Source organism: Mustelus asterias, chromosome 16 (assembly GCF_964213995.1).
Source record: "Mustelus asterias chromosome 16, sMusAst1.hap1.1, whole genome shotgun sequence".
NCBI lineage: Eukaryota > Metazoa > Chordata > Chondrichthyes > Carcharhiniformes > Triakidae > Mustelus > Mustelus asterias.
The window spans coordinates 10327063-10342256 of NC_135816.1; the positions used below are offsets into that span (position 1 = coordinate 10327063).

The following is a 15194-nucleotide window of genomic DNA, read 5'->3' on the forward strand; positions in this document are numbered from 1 at the left end:
TCTTTTAAACATGGGTACGATGGGTATAGAGGGATATGGGCCAAACGCAGGCAGTTAGGACTAGCTTAGGGGTTTTAAAAAAAGGGCGGTATGGACAAGTTGGGCCGAAGGGCCTGTTTCCATGCTGTAAACCTCTATGACTCCATCAATTCAACTTTATTCTTTTGCCAGCATGCCCCGGGTTGCCATAGTAACTGCTCATTACTCACCACTGGAGTCCCCTGTGTCCCTTCCACCATGAACTTGTCAACCCTCTTCTGCCGCTTGTGGAACATCTTTGATCCTTTGTTCGCAAGCAGTGAGAGCTCCTCCATCATCACATCCTGAGGAACACTCACCTTCTTCCCCAGGTCCAGGTGAGGCACTTCTTAAAGCAGGAAGGAGCATTGAAAGATACAAGTAGAATACACGTTAAGAAATCGATGGTGCAGGGGAACCTTGAACAAAGCCTGGTTGATTTTATGGCCCCACCTTCCTGCTCACTCACATTTACATTTTAAACTCAATATCCAATGCCATTTTAAATGCTCCAATCTGATTGGTCTGAATCACTGCTTGTTGCAAAGCACCTCATGTTTGAGATGGGTGAGATTTTAACTCACACAAAACTCACCCAATTTTAGAATTAAAATGGGTCCATTGTCATAGAGTCATAGAGGTTTACAGCATGGAAACAGGCCCTTCAGCTCAACTTGTCCATGCCGCCCTTTTTTTTAAAAACCCCTAAGCTAATCCCAATTGCCTGCATTTGGCCCATATCTCTCTCTACCCATCGTACCCATGCAACTATCTAAATGCTTTTTAAAAGACAAAATTGAGTAGGATGGTTCCTTCCAACAGCCCCCTTCCCCCCAGCCCATCCTCACCTCCCCCCTCCATCTCCTCCCCACCCATCCACCTCCCCCCCCATCTCTCCCCCCCACCCCGCTCTTTCTAACCAGATCTAATTGGGGCCTCTGGGCTGAAGATTCATTCCTTCCGACGGCCCTGTCACATTGAGGAGGCAGCACATAAACATTGTACTCTGTCTTCATTTGTCCAATCGCAGCATTGAGTTGAGCTTGGCCCATGCTGGCTGAATACTCAGCACGGGGGGCCTAGCAGTGTACACGTCTAACAGGTATTCCGACTAATCAGTGGCTCTTAAAGACAGTCTCTCCCTCGTAAAGGAGAGCTGCACTGAATGAAAGGAGCTTCCTGCTAACTGCCTGAACTGCAATTTCTCACAAGGCAAAGCTGACTAAGTGGAGAATGGGGGCAGTGTGCAGACAAACTTTGGTAAAGTTTATTTACTAGTTTTACTAGACTTACATTAACACCGCAATGAAGCTGTGAAAATCCCCTAGTTGCCACACTCCGGCGCCTGTTCGGGTACACTGAGGGAGAATTTAGCATGGTTCAATGCACCCTAACCAGCACGTCTTTCAGACTGTGGGGGGAAACCGGAGCACCCGGAGGAAACCCACGCAGACACGGGGAGAATGTGCAAATTCCACAAAGACAGTGACCCAAGCCGGGAATCAAACCCGGGTCCCTGGCGCTGTGAGGCCCCATCCTGCCACTCTCATCCTTCAAACCCCAGAGAATCTCCCCTCTCAATCGAATGAATCTTCCTGCATCCCCTCCAAGGCGAGTATATCATTTTTTGGATATGGGGTTAATTCTGATACCTCGGATAAAGGGTTATCTGATGGGGAAAGGTTGGAGAGGCTGGGCCTGTATCCAGTGGAGTTTAGCAGAATGAGAGATGATCCTACTGAAATATATAAGATCCTGGGGGGAGGTGACAGGGTACAGGCTGGAAGGATGTTTCCCCTTATAGGTGGGACTGGGACACAGTTTAAAAATAAGGGGTCTCATTTAAGACGGAGATTAGGAGAATTTTTGCCTCTCAGAGGATCATGAGTCTGTAGGATTCTGTTCCCCAGAGACCAGTGGAGGCTGATGTTAAGAAAACAAAGATAGTTTTAAGGGATTTATATTTGTATGGTAAACATTAGAAATAAGATATAGTTTTAAATGGGCTTAATGTAATGTTTCTGTGGAAGGAAGAATAAAACCTGTGGTTAGATTCAGGCTGGATAAAGGTATTTGTATGTGTGGGGATTGGTTCAGTTCCAGCTGTGTTTCTAATGTGCTTAGAGAGGGCTACAGCGTGAAGAGTAATTAAACTAGCAGTGGTTGCTTAGCAACTGGAGGGCCTTGTATGGTAGAAAAGCTTTCAGGCTGGATATATTGCAGTTGAAGAAGGACTTCAGGAAGTGAATATCTCTCAAGCTTGCCAGGAGAAAGACCGGGCAAGATGGGAGGTGCAAAGAGGTAGGCTTCTGAAAGAACTTGTTACAGTCCAGATAACCAGGGAATTGGGACAGAAGTAATGTCTTAAGATGGCTGAAGTTAAGAGAACATATACATATTCAGCAGAATTCAAGGAAGAGCAAACAAAGTGTTCTGTGTTAAAGAGGAAATTGCAGTAACTAGATTTAAAAGTGGGAAAGCAGACTTCAGAGGTAAATCAAAATTATGATGTCATTTGAGTCTGGAAATCAAGTGCTAAAGCAACTGTGAACAGTATGTACAGCAGTCAAGACAAAGAGATCCTAAAGGGGATTGTGTAAAACATGGGCTTGATTCACTGTTAAAAGTGGAGTGGAGTCATTTGGAAAACATGGAGTGGATTTTGAAATGCAAATGACTAATGGAAAGCATTATTGTGAAAGAAGATTTTGAAGCGTGCTTTTGGAAGTGGAGTTTGGAAACTATCATGTGACAATCATCTGTGGGATTCTGAGGAGAGATCCATTGATACTAACGTGGGTTCAGAGCAGAGTGTGTGTATTTGACCACAGCCAATCTGTGTTTTTATTATTCATTCGTGGGACATGGGCGTCGCTGCCTGGCCAGCATTTATTGCCCATCCCTAGTTGCCCTTGGAGGGCAGTTGAGCGTCAACCACATTGCTGTGGCTCTGGAGTCACATGTAGGCCAGACCAGATAAGGACGGCAGATTTCCTTCCCTATAGGACATTTGTGAACCAGATGGGTTTTTCTGACAATTGACAATGGTTTCACGGTCATCAGTAGATTCTTAATTCCAGATTTTATTGAATTCAAATTCCACCATCTGCCGTGGTGGTATTCGAACCTGGGTACCAGAATATTAGCTGAGTTTTTGGATTAATCGTCTAGTGATAATACCACGGGCCATTGCTTCCTTCCGTGAGCAATAAATAGACTTTGTGTTAATGAACCCATTGCAATTTAAGATGTACTTTGTAATCCGTATTAATCTTAAAATCTATGTATATTTGTTAAACTAAGGAGGGAATAACGGAGTATTGCATAATAATTCAATTTTTCATGGTGAATAGATGTTTTTTTTCTTGTTAAAACTAATTGGAGGTCCAGTGACTCTGTTCCTCCACATTTTATACAGTAAACTACAAGTTTCAGTCTTTTGAGCTGGAATTCCATTCTGGGAACTTCCCGTCCAGTTATAACGCCAAATGGGATCGTAACAGTTGGGCCATTGAATATTTTTAAGGCTGTTAGATAGATTTGTAATTGATAAGGGGGCTGGGGGGGAGGTCAAAGGTTATAGGATGTAGACAGGAAAGTGGAGTTGAGGCCACAATTAGATCATGATCTTATCGAATGCCAGAGCAGGCCTGAGGGGCCGTATGGCCTACTCCTTGCTCCTAATTCGTACATTTGTGTATGCAGATTAAAACTGCACTCCAGGTGTGATTTCCCCAAAGCCGACTATAACTGGAGCAACATCTCCCCATTCAGAACCACACTGAAGGTTATAATAGTCCAAAGATGTGTGGGTTGGGTTGTTGGCCATGCTTAATTGACCCTAGTGTCAGGGTGATTAGCAGTGTAAATATGTGGGGTTACGGGAATAGGGCCTGGGATGGGATTGTGGTCGGTGCAGACTCGATGGGCTGAATGGCCTCCTTCTGCACTGTAGGGATTCTATGATATGCAGCATAGAATCAGTCCAGTTTGCATTTCTGATGTCTAGACTGGGCTAGTATATTGTTCTTTTCTTCGCTCTTCTGTAGAACATTTGGTTAACTTTCACTTTTTATCCAATGCAAAATCCAAATTCTATTATTTTAATTAGATATCGCTAACATTAAACGCAGTGGCTCCTAGCTAATCGGCACTTTTGATTTGATTTGATTTATTATTGTCACATGTATTAACATAAAGCGTAAAGTATTGTTTCTTGCGCGCTATACGGACAAAACATACCGTTCATAGAGAAGGAAAGGAGAGAGTGCAGAATGTAGTGTTACAGTCATAGAATTGAAGCATTGTTAGAGAGTTTAAAAGAGTTAGAATGAAGTTTTAGAAGCAAAGAACGAGAGTGAAAGATAGAATTAGAAGGTATGCTGGGCACAGCTTGCAAGAAGCCGCCTCGTTCCGGCGCTATCTTAGTTGCCATTGCCAATCACAACAGCGAACTGAAATAGATTTTAGGAACTCTCACTTAGCAACACCACGATAGGCAATTATAGTAACGCTCAAACACAGAAGGGAAAACGTCACGTTCCCGGCAAGTGTCTAACAGGCAGACGGGTGTTGCTGAAACACGAGATCTCTGGGTTTAAGTACAGTGTGTCTCTCTGCTGGAAGTGACCTCAGACACGTACAGCTGTCCCATCAGTGTCTGAGCAGGTTACTCACCGTTTCCCAGTGGAGAATGTGGCCGTGGTCACAGGATTGCCTTCCAAAACATCATCTCCGATGCCAATTGCATTTGCCTTGCGCAGAGGTCAGCTGTGGCTCGGGGTAACACTCTTGACTCTGATTCAGACACTCAGCACTGTACAATCCAGTCCAGTAATTTTATCACAAAATCCAGACTCAAATTCCCAGTACAGTACTGAGGGAGTGCTGCACTGTCAGAGGGTCAGTGCTGAGGGAGTGCTGCACTGTCAGAGGGTCAGTGCTGAGGGAGTGCTGCACTGTCAGAGGGTCAGTACTGAGGGAGTGCTGCACTGTCAGAGGGTCAGTACTGAGGGAGTGCTGCACTGTCAGAGGGTCAGTACTGAGGGAGTGCTGCACTGTCAGAGGGTCAGTACTGAGGGAGTGCTGCACTGTCAGAGGGTCAGTGCTGAGGGAGTGCTGCACTGTCAGAGGGGCAGTACTGAGGGAGTGCTGCACTGTCAGAGGGTCAGTACTGAGGGAGCGCCGCACTGTCAGAGGGTCAGTACTGAGGGAGTGCTGCACTGTCAGAGGGTCAGTACTGAGGGAGTGCTGCACTGTCAGAGGGGCAGTACTGAGGGAGTGCTGCACTGTCAGAGGGTCAGTACTGAGGGAGCGCCGCACTGTCAGAGGGTCAGTGCTGAGGGAGTGCTGCACTGTCAGAGGGTCAGTACTGAGGGAGTGCTGCACTGTCAGAGGGTCAGTGCTGAGGGAGTGCTGCACTGTCAGAGGGGCAGTACTGAGGGAGTGCCGCACTGTCAGAGGGGCAGTACTGAGGGAGTGCTGCACTGTCAGAGGGTCAGTACTGAGGGAGTGCTGCACTGTCAGAGGGTCAGTGCTGAGGGAGTGCTGCACTGTCAGAAGGGCAGTACTGAGGGAGTGCTGCACTGTCAGAGGGTCAGTGCTGAGGGAGTGCTGCACTGTCAGAAGGTCAGTACTGAGGGAGTGCTGCACTGTCAGAGGGGCAGTACTGAGGGATGCCGCACTGTCAGAGGGGCAGTACTGAGGGAGTGCTGCACTGTCAGAGGGTCAGTACTGAGGGAGTGCTGCACTGTCAGAGGGTCAGTACTGAGGGAGTGCTGCACTGTCAGAGGGTCAGTGCTGAGGGAGTGCTACACTGTCAGAGGGGCAGTACTGAGGGAGTGCTGCACTGTCAGTGGGTCAGTACTGAGGGAGTGCCGCACTGTCAGAGGGGCAGTACTGAGGGAGTGCCGCACTGTCAGAGGGTCAGTACTGAGGGAGTGCTGCACTGTCAGAGGGTCAGTACTGAGGGAGTGCTGCACTGTCAGAGGGGCAGTGCTGAGGGAGTGCTGCACTGTCAGAGGGTCAGTACTGAGGGAGTGCTGCACTGTCAGAGGAGCAGTACTGAGGGAGTGCTGCACTGTCAGAGGGTCAGTACTGAGGGAGTGCTGCACTGTCAGAGGAGCAGTACTGAGGGAGTGCTGCACTGTTAGAGGGTCAGTGCTGAGGGAGTGCTGCACTGACAGAGGGGCAGTGCTGAGGGAGTGCTGCACTGTCAGAGGGGCAGTGCTATCGGTGTGCTGTAGTGTTGCTGGGATGGTACTGGGGTAGTGCTGCACTGGTGGAGGTGCTGCCATTTTATTGATTATTTATATTTCCAGCATCACCAGAATGAACAAGTGTACGATACTGGTGAACATCTGGCCACTTGATTGATTAGAATCACCAAAGCTTTGGTTTCCCTGGAACCTGCTGGACTTTCCCCAGTGACAGCCACATCTAATGGACTTCAGACAAGTGGATTGGACTCAGCTTCTTGTTCGCAGAGCATTGGAGTTCTTGGAAGCTGGAATGAGTTATAAAGTCGCGAGATGTTTCCAAACAGTAATTCCAACTTCTCATCGTCAGCTTGGAGCCAACCAAAGACACCGAGAGAGGAGTAAGGAGTGAAGAGAAGGAGTGGTTGGGGTACGGCATGTTGGGGTCACTGAGCTATAATCCTTACCTTCCAGCTCCCCGTGGGCCTCTCTGGCTATGGCCGATGCCATCTGCTTCCTCTCCTTGACAAGTGAAGCATACGACATGATGTCTGTTGATGAGAATCTGAGGAAGAGAAATTAACATTTAGGCTGAGAAATTATTTCCAGGCCCAAGGCCCACTCAACCCTGGGCCTGGGCCCTCAAGGCCACACCTATTTTACTAAGTGAGGGCTCAAAAATTAATTGTGTTCCTCTTGCCCCCGTTTAGGCGTCTTGATGCCCCTTTCAAGTGCAGTGGGTGACTGTGCAGACTCCGCACATTCTCCCCGTGTCTGCATGGGTTTCCTCCGGGTGCTCCGGTTTCAAAGAACAAAGGACAAAGAAAATTACAGCACAGGAACAGGTCCTTCGGCCCTCCAAGCCTGCACCGACCATGCTGCCCAACTGAACTAAAACGCCCTACACTTCCGGGGACCATATCCCTCTATTCCCATCCTATTCATGTATTTGTCCAGACGCCCCTTAAAAGTCACTATCGTACCTGCGACCTCCCTCGACAGTGAGTTCCAGGCACCCACCACCTTTTGTGTAAAAAACTTGCTTCGTGCATCTCCTTTAAATCTTGCCCCTCGCACCTTCAACCTATGACCCCTAGAAATTGACTCTTCCACCCTGGAAAAAAGCTTCTGACTATCCACTCTGTCCATGCCCCTCATAATCTTGTAGACTTGTAGCCCCTCAACCTCTGTCATTCCAGTGAGAACCCCCACACTCCAAAGGTGTGCAGGTTAGGTGGATTGGCCACAGCAAATTGCCCCTTGTGTCCCAATACGTGTAGGTTAGAGAGATTAACGGGATAAATTGTGGGGTTACGGGGATAGCGGATGGTGGCCCTGGGTGAGATATTCAGTCCGTCGGTGCAGACTCGATGGGCCAAATGGTCTCCTCCTGCACTGTAGGGATTCTATGATTGCAATTTTACCGTGGCTCCCTCCTCCAGACACTAACTAAGTTCAAGGACAATATCCTGCACCCAGGCAAACTGACATGACCACTTGTACACAAGCCATTCCTCTACCTCATGTTACAGACTGTAAGCAAAATACAAAATAAGAGCTAGAACAAGAACATCAATTTACTTTGACGTTTAGCAGCAGTTCCTGCCTGTGATGCTGATGAGGAATTAGTGTTCGCTTCTATTCTGAATGTTCTTTTTATGAACAGACTGGAAATAGACAGCTTATATCTTTATATTTTTGTTCTGTCAGCATCCCCTCGGTGTTAGCCCTCTTCCCTTTGCCGTGTGTGAATTCGCTGTCACGTTTCCCACATTGTAATAGTGAACACACTTTGATAAGTGCCCTTCTGGGTGGGAATTGCCTTGGGATGTCCCAGGGATACGAAGGGCGCCATAGAAATGCCTCTGAGTCTGAAGATTGATGTCTTAAGTCCCACAGATTACTCTTCCCTGCAGGGGCAAGAGAGCGGGAGAGATGGCTGTGGCTGGTAGTGTACCAGTGATGGTGTATCCATTTACAGGCCCAGCTTGGTCCTTCTCCAGTGTCTCCTCTTGGACTTGTACTGATCTTGTAGCCGGTTTTCATGCAGATCCACTGTGGAATCGGCCAGTTCTGCTTCATCTTCTTAGCGAGGAATTGCTTCATCCTGAAGGTTTTGTGGGATGGCATGGCCACACGTCCACTCCGGCAGGAGGGATTCGTTCCTCTGGTGGGGAGGAGGGATCGCCCGCAGAGTGACAGTGGACCCCCCTGCCTGCTCCCTCCCCACCGATCGGCCGCAAACTGGCAGCGGACCCCCCCCCCCGACCAGAGGATGATCTGGGTCCCCCCCTCCACCTACCCCCCTCCCCCTACCCCCCCCCCCCTCTGACCAGAGCATGATCTGGTTCCTGCGCCCCCTCCTCCTCCCCGCCCCCCCCTCCTCAGAGGAGGAGCTGGGTCAGAGAGCTGTTGCAGTCTCTGACCCTGCTCTTCGGGAGCTGCAGCGATGACTTCAGACTTTTATTCGGCAGGTCGATTACAGCGCGGACCAGAAGACGGTAAAGTGGGATTTGGCGGTAGGGTTGGGCGCGCGGTTCATTAAGTCGATTTAAATGCGTGCAAATACATTTAAATCGTCGGGCCGCCCGATTTGGGCGCAGGTCGGACCCGCGCCCGAATTGGGTGTCGGTAAAGCCGCGATCTTCTCAGAATCGGGTGCAGATCGCGGTATAGGCCCGATGCCCAACTTTACCGCGATTTCGTGCCCTTTGGTAAAATCGGGCCCTGTATCTCTGTCCAGAGGTGTTAAAAGGTTGGAAATCTAGCATTTACTTAAGACTATATGCTTTTGTTGCTCTAACTAGTTCTGAAGAGGGATTTATGTAGTGGGGTTATTGCTTACATTGGAACTATAGAGATATCTAGCTGTTAAGAATTATACCTTGTCATGTTTAAGTATTTGAATTGGTAAAAGTTATGCTGATTCTTTTTGTTGTATTTTAACGGTGTTATTAAATAAAGTTTGTTTTAATAAAAGCTTCCTGGTGGGTTAATAGAGTCACACCTGGAATGAAACATCTTATCCTCACACTAATTCCAAAATCAAAAAACGTGGGGTTGAGCCTAGCTTCACAATATACCGTGGAGTTTGGGATTTGATTTCTAACAATACACACGGCTACCACTGAGTGTCGGCGGTGGAAGGAGTGAATGTTTGTGGATGGGGTTCTAACCAAGTGGGCTGCTTTATCCTGAATGGTGTCGATGTTGTTGGAGCTCCACCCATCCAGGCAAGTGGAGAGTCATCCATCACACTCCTGCCTTGTAGATCACAGAATCCCTACAGTGCAGAAGGAGGCCATTCGGCCCATCGGGTCTGCACCGACCACAATCCCACCCAGGCCCTATCCCCGTAACCCCACGTAATCCCTCTGACACTGAGGGACAATTCCACCTAGAACTGTTCCCCGTAACCCCAAGTATTTACTCTGCTAATCCCCCTAACCTACACATCTTGGGACATGAAGGAGAAATTTAGCATGGCCAATCCCTCTAACCTGCGCATCTTTGGAGTGTAGGAGGAAACTGGGGCAACCGGAGGAAGCACACACAGACACGGGGAGAACGTGCAGACTCCACACAGACAGTCACTCAGAATCGAACCCAGGCCTCTGGTGCTGTGAGGCAGCAGTGCTAAACACTGTGCCACTGTGCCCCCCCTAAAGATGATGGACATGCTTTGGGGAGTCAGGAGGTGAGTTCCTCACTGCAGGATTCTGACATATTTACATGGCTAGTACAGTTCAGTTTCTGGTCAATGATAACCCCCAGGATGTCGACATTGGGAATTCAGCAATGGGTAATGCCATTGAATATAAAAGGAGGGGATGGTTAGATCCTCTCTTGCTGGAAATGGTCATTGCCTATCACTTGTGTGGCATGAATGTTACTTGCCACTTAGCCCAAGCTTGGATATTGTCCAGGTCTTGCTGCATTTGGACATGGGCTGCTTATTTTGAGGTAGTTGTGCAGTGGTTTTGTCACTGAACCGCCTTCCCTCATCACTTCATACTTTTGAATTTTGTATTCCCAGAAAAAAATCCCAGAGCTTTGTTCACACTTTAATTGCCTTGCTGCCCTCTGGAATCTCCAGTTCTGGCCTCTTGTGCATCCTCATTGCTGGCTACCTGGGTAGCTTCAGCTACCTGGGCCTGGAGATGTGTGGATTTCCCCCCTAAACCTCGTTGCTTCTAACCTCCTTTAAGATGCCCCTCAAACTCTGCCACTGTGACAAAACCTATGGTCACCTGTCCTGGCTCACTTTTCCCGGTCTCTTTTACAGCCGGCAGCGGTTTTATTCCCAGATTTTTTTTTCCCCTGAGCAGATTTCAGAATCTGGAACGGCTAATCCGGGATTTGAAATCGACTTCCCCGGATTACTGTGGAAAGAAAATATTTATAAAACTGCCATTCATAATCTCAGGACATCCCATAGCGCATGACAGCCGGTGAGGCGTCTTTTGAAGTGTCGTCACTGTTTAATGTGGGAAATGCAGCAGCTGTTCTGTACACAGCAAGATCCCACAAGCAGCAATGTGACAAGGAGCAGATCATTTCTTTTTTGTAGTGATGTAGATTGAGGAAGCGTATTGGCTCCCCGACATTGGGAGAACTCCCCCCACGCCTCCTCACTCTTCCTTCAAATAGGGGCCTTGGGATTTTTTACATCTGCTGAAGAGGGTACCTCCAACAGTCGAGCATTCTCTCCGGAGGGACTGCTTGGACTTTGTGCTCAAGCCTCGTGAGGAGGACTTGAATCTATAGCCTGAGTGGTGAGCATTCTACCCAGAGAGCAATGAGTAATGCCTTTAAAGTTTATTTATTAGGGTTACAAGTCGGCTTACATTAACACTGCAATGAAGTTACTGTGAAAACCCCCTAGTCGCCACGCTCTGGCGCCTGTTCGGGTCACACTGAGGGAGAGTTTAGCATGGCCAATGCACCCTAACCAGCACATCTTTCGGAATGTGGGAGGAAACCGGAGCACCCGGAGGAAACTCACGCAGGCACGGAGAGATCATGCAGACTCAGCACAGACGGGAACCCAAGCCAGGAATCGAACCCGGGTCCCATGGCGCTGTGAGACAGCGGTGCTAATCACTGTGCTACCGGAATTACTGTGACTTGATCAGGATTTTCCAATGAGGAAGGGTTGATTTCTGCTTTCTGCGCGCAGATTAGTTTCTGCGATTCCTACGTTACAACAGCATCTACACTTCAAAAACACTCCATTGGCTGCAAAGCACTGAGGTGATGAAAGGCGCTATCGAAATGCACATCCTCCTTTTCTCATTAAACATACAATCTACATACAACCTGTGCAGTGGTTATGTATTTCAGTTACTAAAATAAATTAGCATCAATGCAAAAATAATATTAATTTAGACATTGTTACTATCTGACATATGATTAATGTCTTTCCAGGATATATTAACCTTCTTTCTCTCCTTTCCATGGTCTGTCACTATTATAGACTCCTTGGCTGGAGTTCTCCGATCTCGTCTGTCCCACCATCGCTGCCAGCAAAACAGAGAATTTAGATCTCAGTCATAAATCCATTCGCTGCAGTGGGACTGGAAAATCCCAGCCCCGGGCAAGGTCGGAGAATCCCAGCCCTGGGCAAGGTCGGAGAATCCCAGCCCCGGGGAAGGTCGGAGAATCCCAGCCCCGGGCAAGGTCGGAGGATCCCAGCCCCGGGCGAGGTCGGAGGATCCCAGCCCCGGGCGAGGTCGGAGGATCCCAGCCTCGGGCAAGGTCGGAGAATCCCAGCCCCGGGCAAGGTCGGAGATTCCCAGCCCCGGGCAAGGTCGGAGAATCCCAGCCCCGGGCAAGGTCGGAGAATCCCGGCCTCTGTTTTACAACGTGCTGGTCAAAGGGTTAAAAATACAACACTGAGATTCTTGTCATTGGAGGTTTCCTACCTGAGTTTGTTGCCTTTCACAACTCGCCTTTTAGCGATTATTTTTGTCTTCTACCTCTTATCCAAAGTCAGTTCCAGTCGCTCCCACATGCACCGTGGAGTGTGTATGCAGATTGTGCCCTGATACCTTCTCTCTGAGTCGCTCCCACCTCCCCACCCTTGGAGCAGGACCCAGTGGCTTCCAAGTGCTTACCTCCCCTACATCATAGACTTATATTTAGTCAGAGGCGTCTTTTCCATTTCTTCCCTGTGATGTATTTGAACAGCTGGCTCATACAGCAACCCAGAGCTTCGGCGAGTTAATTAGAGAAATGTAACACTGCCTTTAGGAGCAGAGCTAGGGTGACCAGAGACTTGACTTAAGAAAGCAGGGAAATTTCAGAACCAGCAAGACATTAAAGTCATAATTTCAAGGAGTTTGTACAAGCTATACTGAAACTCCTCCTTAACTTCATTCACGGTTCCTGAGAAAGGTGATTAAGGACTTGCAAAAGCATTAAAAAAAATAATGTATTCCTTTCTCAGAGTTACAAAGTCAATGCGCGATCCATCTCCATCCCATTGCTTGCTCCAAAAAAAGTCAATTCAAACTGAATCCAATTCATGGTCCCCAGACAAGGGACATCCTGCATCCAAGCTGACAAGAATGGATCTCACACCTGTCATTCTCCTATATGCCTCAAACCCAGGATGTGTGGATGGGCAGAGAATTTTTGGGAATCCAGGTAGAGAAATCATCAAAGGTTTGTGGCTAGGTACAAAAAGAAATTTAAGTGGAATGTTAGCCTTTATCTCTGAAAGGCTAGCATACATTGTGGGGAGGATGCTACCTTCCAGCCACAAAGAACACTGTCTCGATTCCAACTGGAGTAACTACATTCAGTTCTGGGTTTTGCAAAGTTTTGGATACCATTTCGTTTGTCTTCATGAAGTCTCAGCAGCCCAAGGTAGGTCAAATGTATGTATTTATTAACTGCAAGAATTATGTACCTACATTAAAGTGTTCAAGCACCGGGTGGCACGGTGGCACAGTGGTTAGCACTGCTGCCTTATAGCGGCAGGGATCCGGGTTAAATTCCCGGCTTGGGTGACTATGCGGAGTCTGCACGTTCTCCCCGTGTCTGCGTGGGTTTCCTCCAGATGCTCCAGTTTCCTCCCACATTCCAAAAGGCGTGCTGGTTAGGGTGCATTGCCCATGCTAAATTCTCCCTCAGTGTACCCGAATAAGCACCGGAGTGTGGCGGCTAGGGGATTTTCACAGTGACTTAATTGAAGTGTGACTGTAAGCCTGCTTGTGACACTAATAAATAAACTTAAACTAAGCTAGGAGAGCTGTCCCCATGCTTGCTTGCACACACAGCTCTGTCCAGTACTAGACTGATCCTTGGGTACGGGTCATGTGCCCTCTTACATCACTGTGTGGGCAATTCTGTTCTCAGTCCCACATTAACCCTAAAGGTGCCAGACCCTAATACTACACATGGGCGCCGCTTCTCAGGAAGGATGACTGGCCTTGGAGAGGGTGCCGCACATCTTCACCCAGAATGACACTGGGGCCACGAGGGTTAAATTATGAGGACAGAGATGAAGCCAGCATTCCAGTGAAGATGGAAGATTCAGAAATGATTAACCTGAGGTGTTTATGATGATTAAAGAAGTTGTTAGGGTAGAGAGAGAGACCATTTTCTCTGGGGGGGGGGGGGGAAGGGGGGGAGGGGGGGCGGGGGTGGGTGGGATGGGTGAGGAGCAGCCCAGAACAAAGTGGACATTAAATTCTGGAATGTGAAATTCAAGCAGCTGGACTGAAAGAAGATGATAAAACAAGGATTATCTATTCCACTGGCATTGGACCTTCAGAAACAGGAATGGAAAAGTTTACCTTTGGTGAATGGGCTGTGTTACAATGGGTATTCATGGTTGGACTTGCAGATCCATCAGGGTAGCATTGAGGGCTGGACTCCTGATCTCTAACCAGCAGGGTAGCACCGTTCAGTTGGTGGAACCGCTATTGCTAACTACCTGCCAGCACGTGACCCAGATCACCATGTGTCCCAGTCCTCATCTCTTGGCCTCTCGGGTTCGGTGGGGGGGAGCTTTCCAGGGGTGATGGCAGCTGTTTGCCTGCTCCACTGCTACTTTCCAGTGCTCCAGACAGCAGCAGAGGCTTTGGTCTGTCCCATTAATGGCCTGAGCTCCAGAACACTGCGACTCACCAGCACTGACCACGATCCCACCCAGTCCCTATCCCCATAACCCCATGCACTCAACCTAGCTAGTCCCCGTGACACGAAGGGGCAATTTAGCATGGCCAATCCACCTAACCCGCACATCTTTGGAATGTGGGAGGAAACCGGAGCACCCGGAGGAAACCCACGCAGACACGGGGAGAATGTGCAAACTCCACACAGACAATGACACAAGCCAGGAATCGAACCCAGGTCCCTGGCGCTGTGAGGCACCAGTGCTAACCACTGTGCCACCCTGCCCCCCCCCCCCCCCCCCTCCACGGGGTCAACCGAGTACCCAGCTTGGCGTTTTCCCAGGCCAATGCCCTCTGCTGCCAGGGACCCAGTGCCCACAGAGAGAATGCCTCACAGTGCGAGGGGTCTGGCATCCAGCCCCCTCCTCAGGATCTGGAAGTCAGGATGCCAAAGTCCCACTTGTCCCTCCCCTCAACCCCACTGCCAGACTTAAAATTCCATTCCGGAGTAATGTCAGGAAGCATTTCTTCACACAAAGGGAGTAAAAACCTGGAACTCTCTCCCTCCCAAAAAGATATTGAGGATGTTTGGGGTCAACTTAAAAGATATAAAACTGGGATTAAACTGGATTGTTGGGGGAGGGTGGGAACCAAAGTGGGCAGCTGGTGTTTCGATAAAGATGATCAAGTTGAAAGTTTGATCAGGTTGAAGAGGCTGAATGGCCTTCTCCTGTCATTATGTTAACAACTTGCATTTAGACAGCACTTTAGATAGTGAAACCTCCTGAGTTCTTCATGGGAATGTTATCAAGAAAAGTGTAAGTGTCTTTGTTGTGATATGACTTTAAGGGATAGA

General features: G+C 48.6%; 1 protein-coding gene across 1 annotated transcript in view; it reads right to left on the reverse strand.

Moving 5' to 3' along the window:
- LOC144505447 (myozenin-2-like) overlaps positions 1–12389 on the reverse strand; it is a 36415-nt gene extending 24026 nt beyond the window's left edge. The window contains exons 1-3 of the mRNA XM_078231549.1: positions 12140–12389; positions 6683–6780; positions 210–367 (exon numbers count right to left, since the gene is read on the reverse strand). Of these exons, the coding sequence (XP_078087675.1) occupies positions 210–367; positions 6683–6761 (237 nt within the window). The 5' untranslated portion in view covers positions 6762–6780; positions 12140–12389. The remainder of the gene's footprint in view (positions 1–209; positions 368–6682; positions 6781–12139) is intronic.
- Between the last annotated feature and the right edge of the window lie 2805 nt (positions 12390–15194).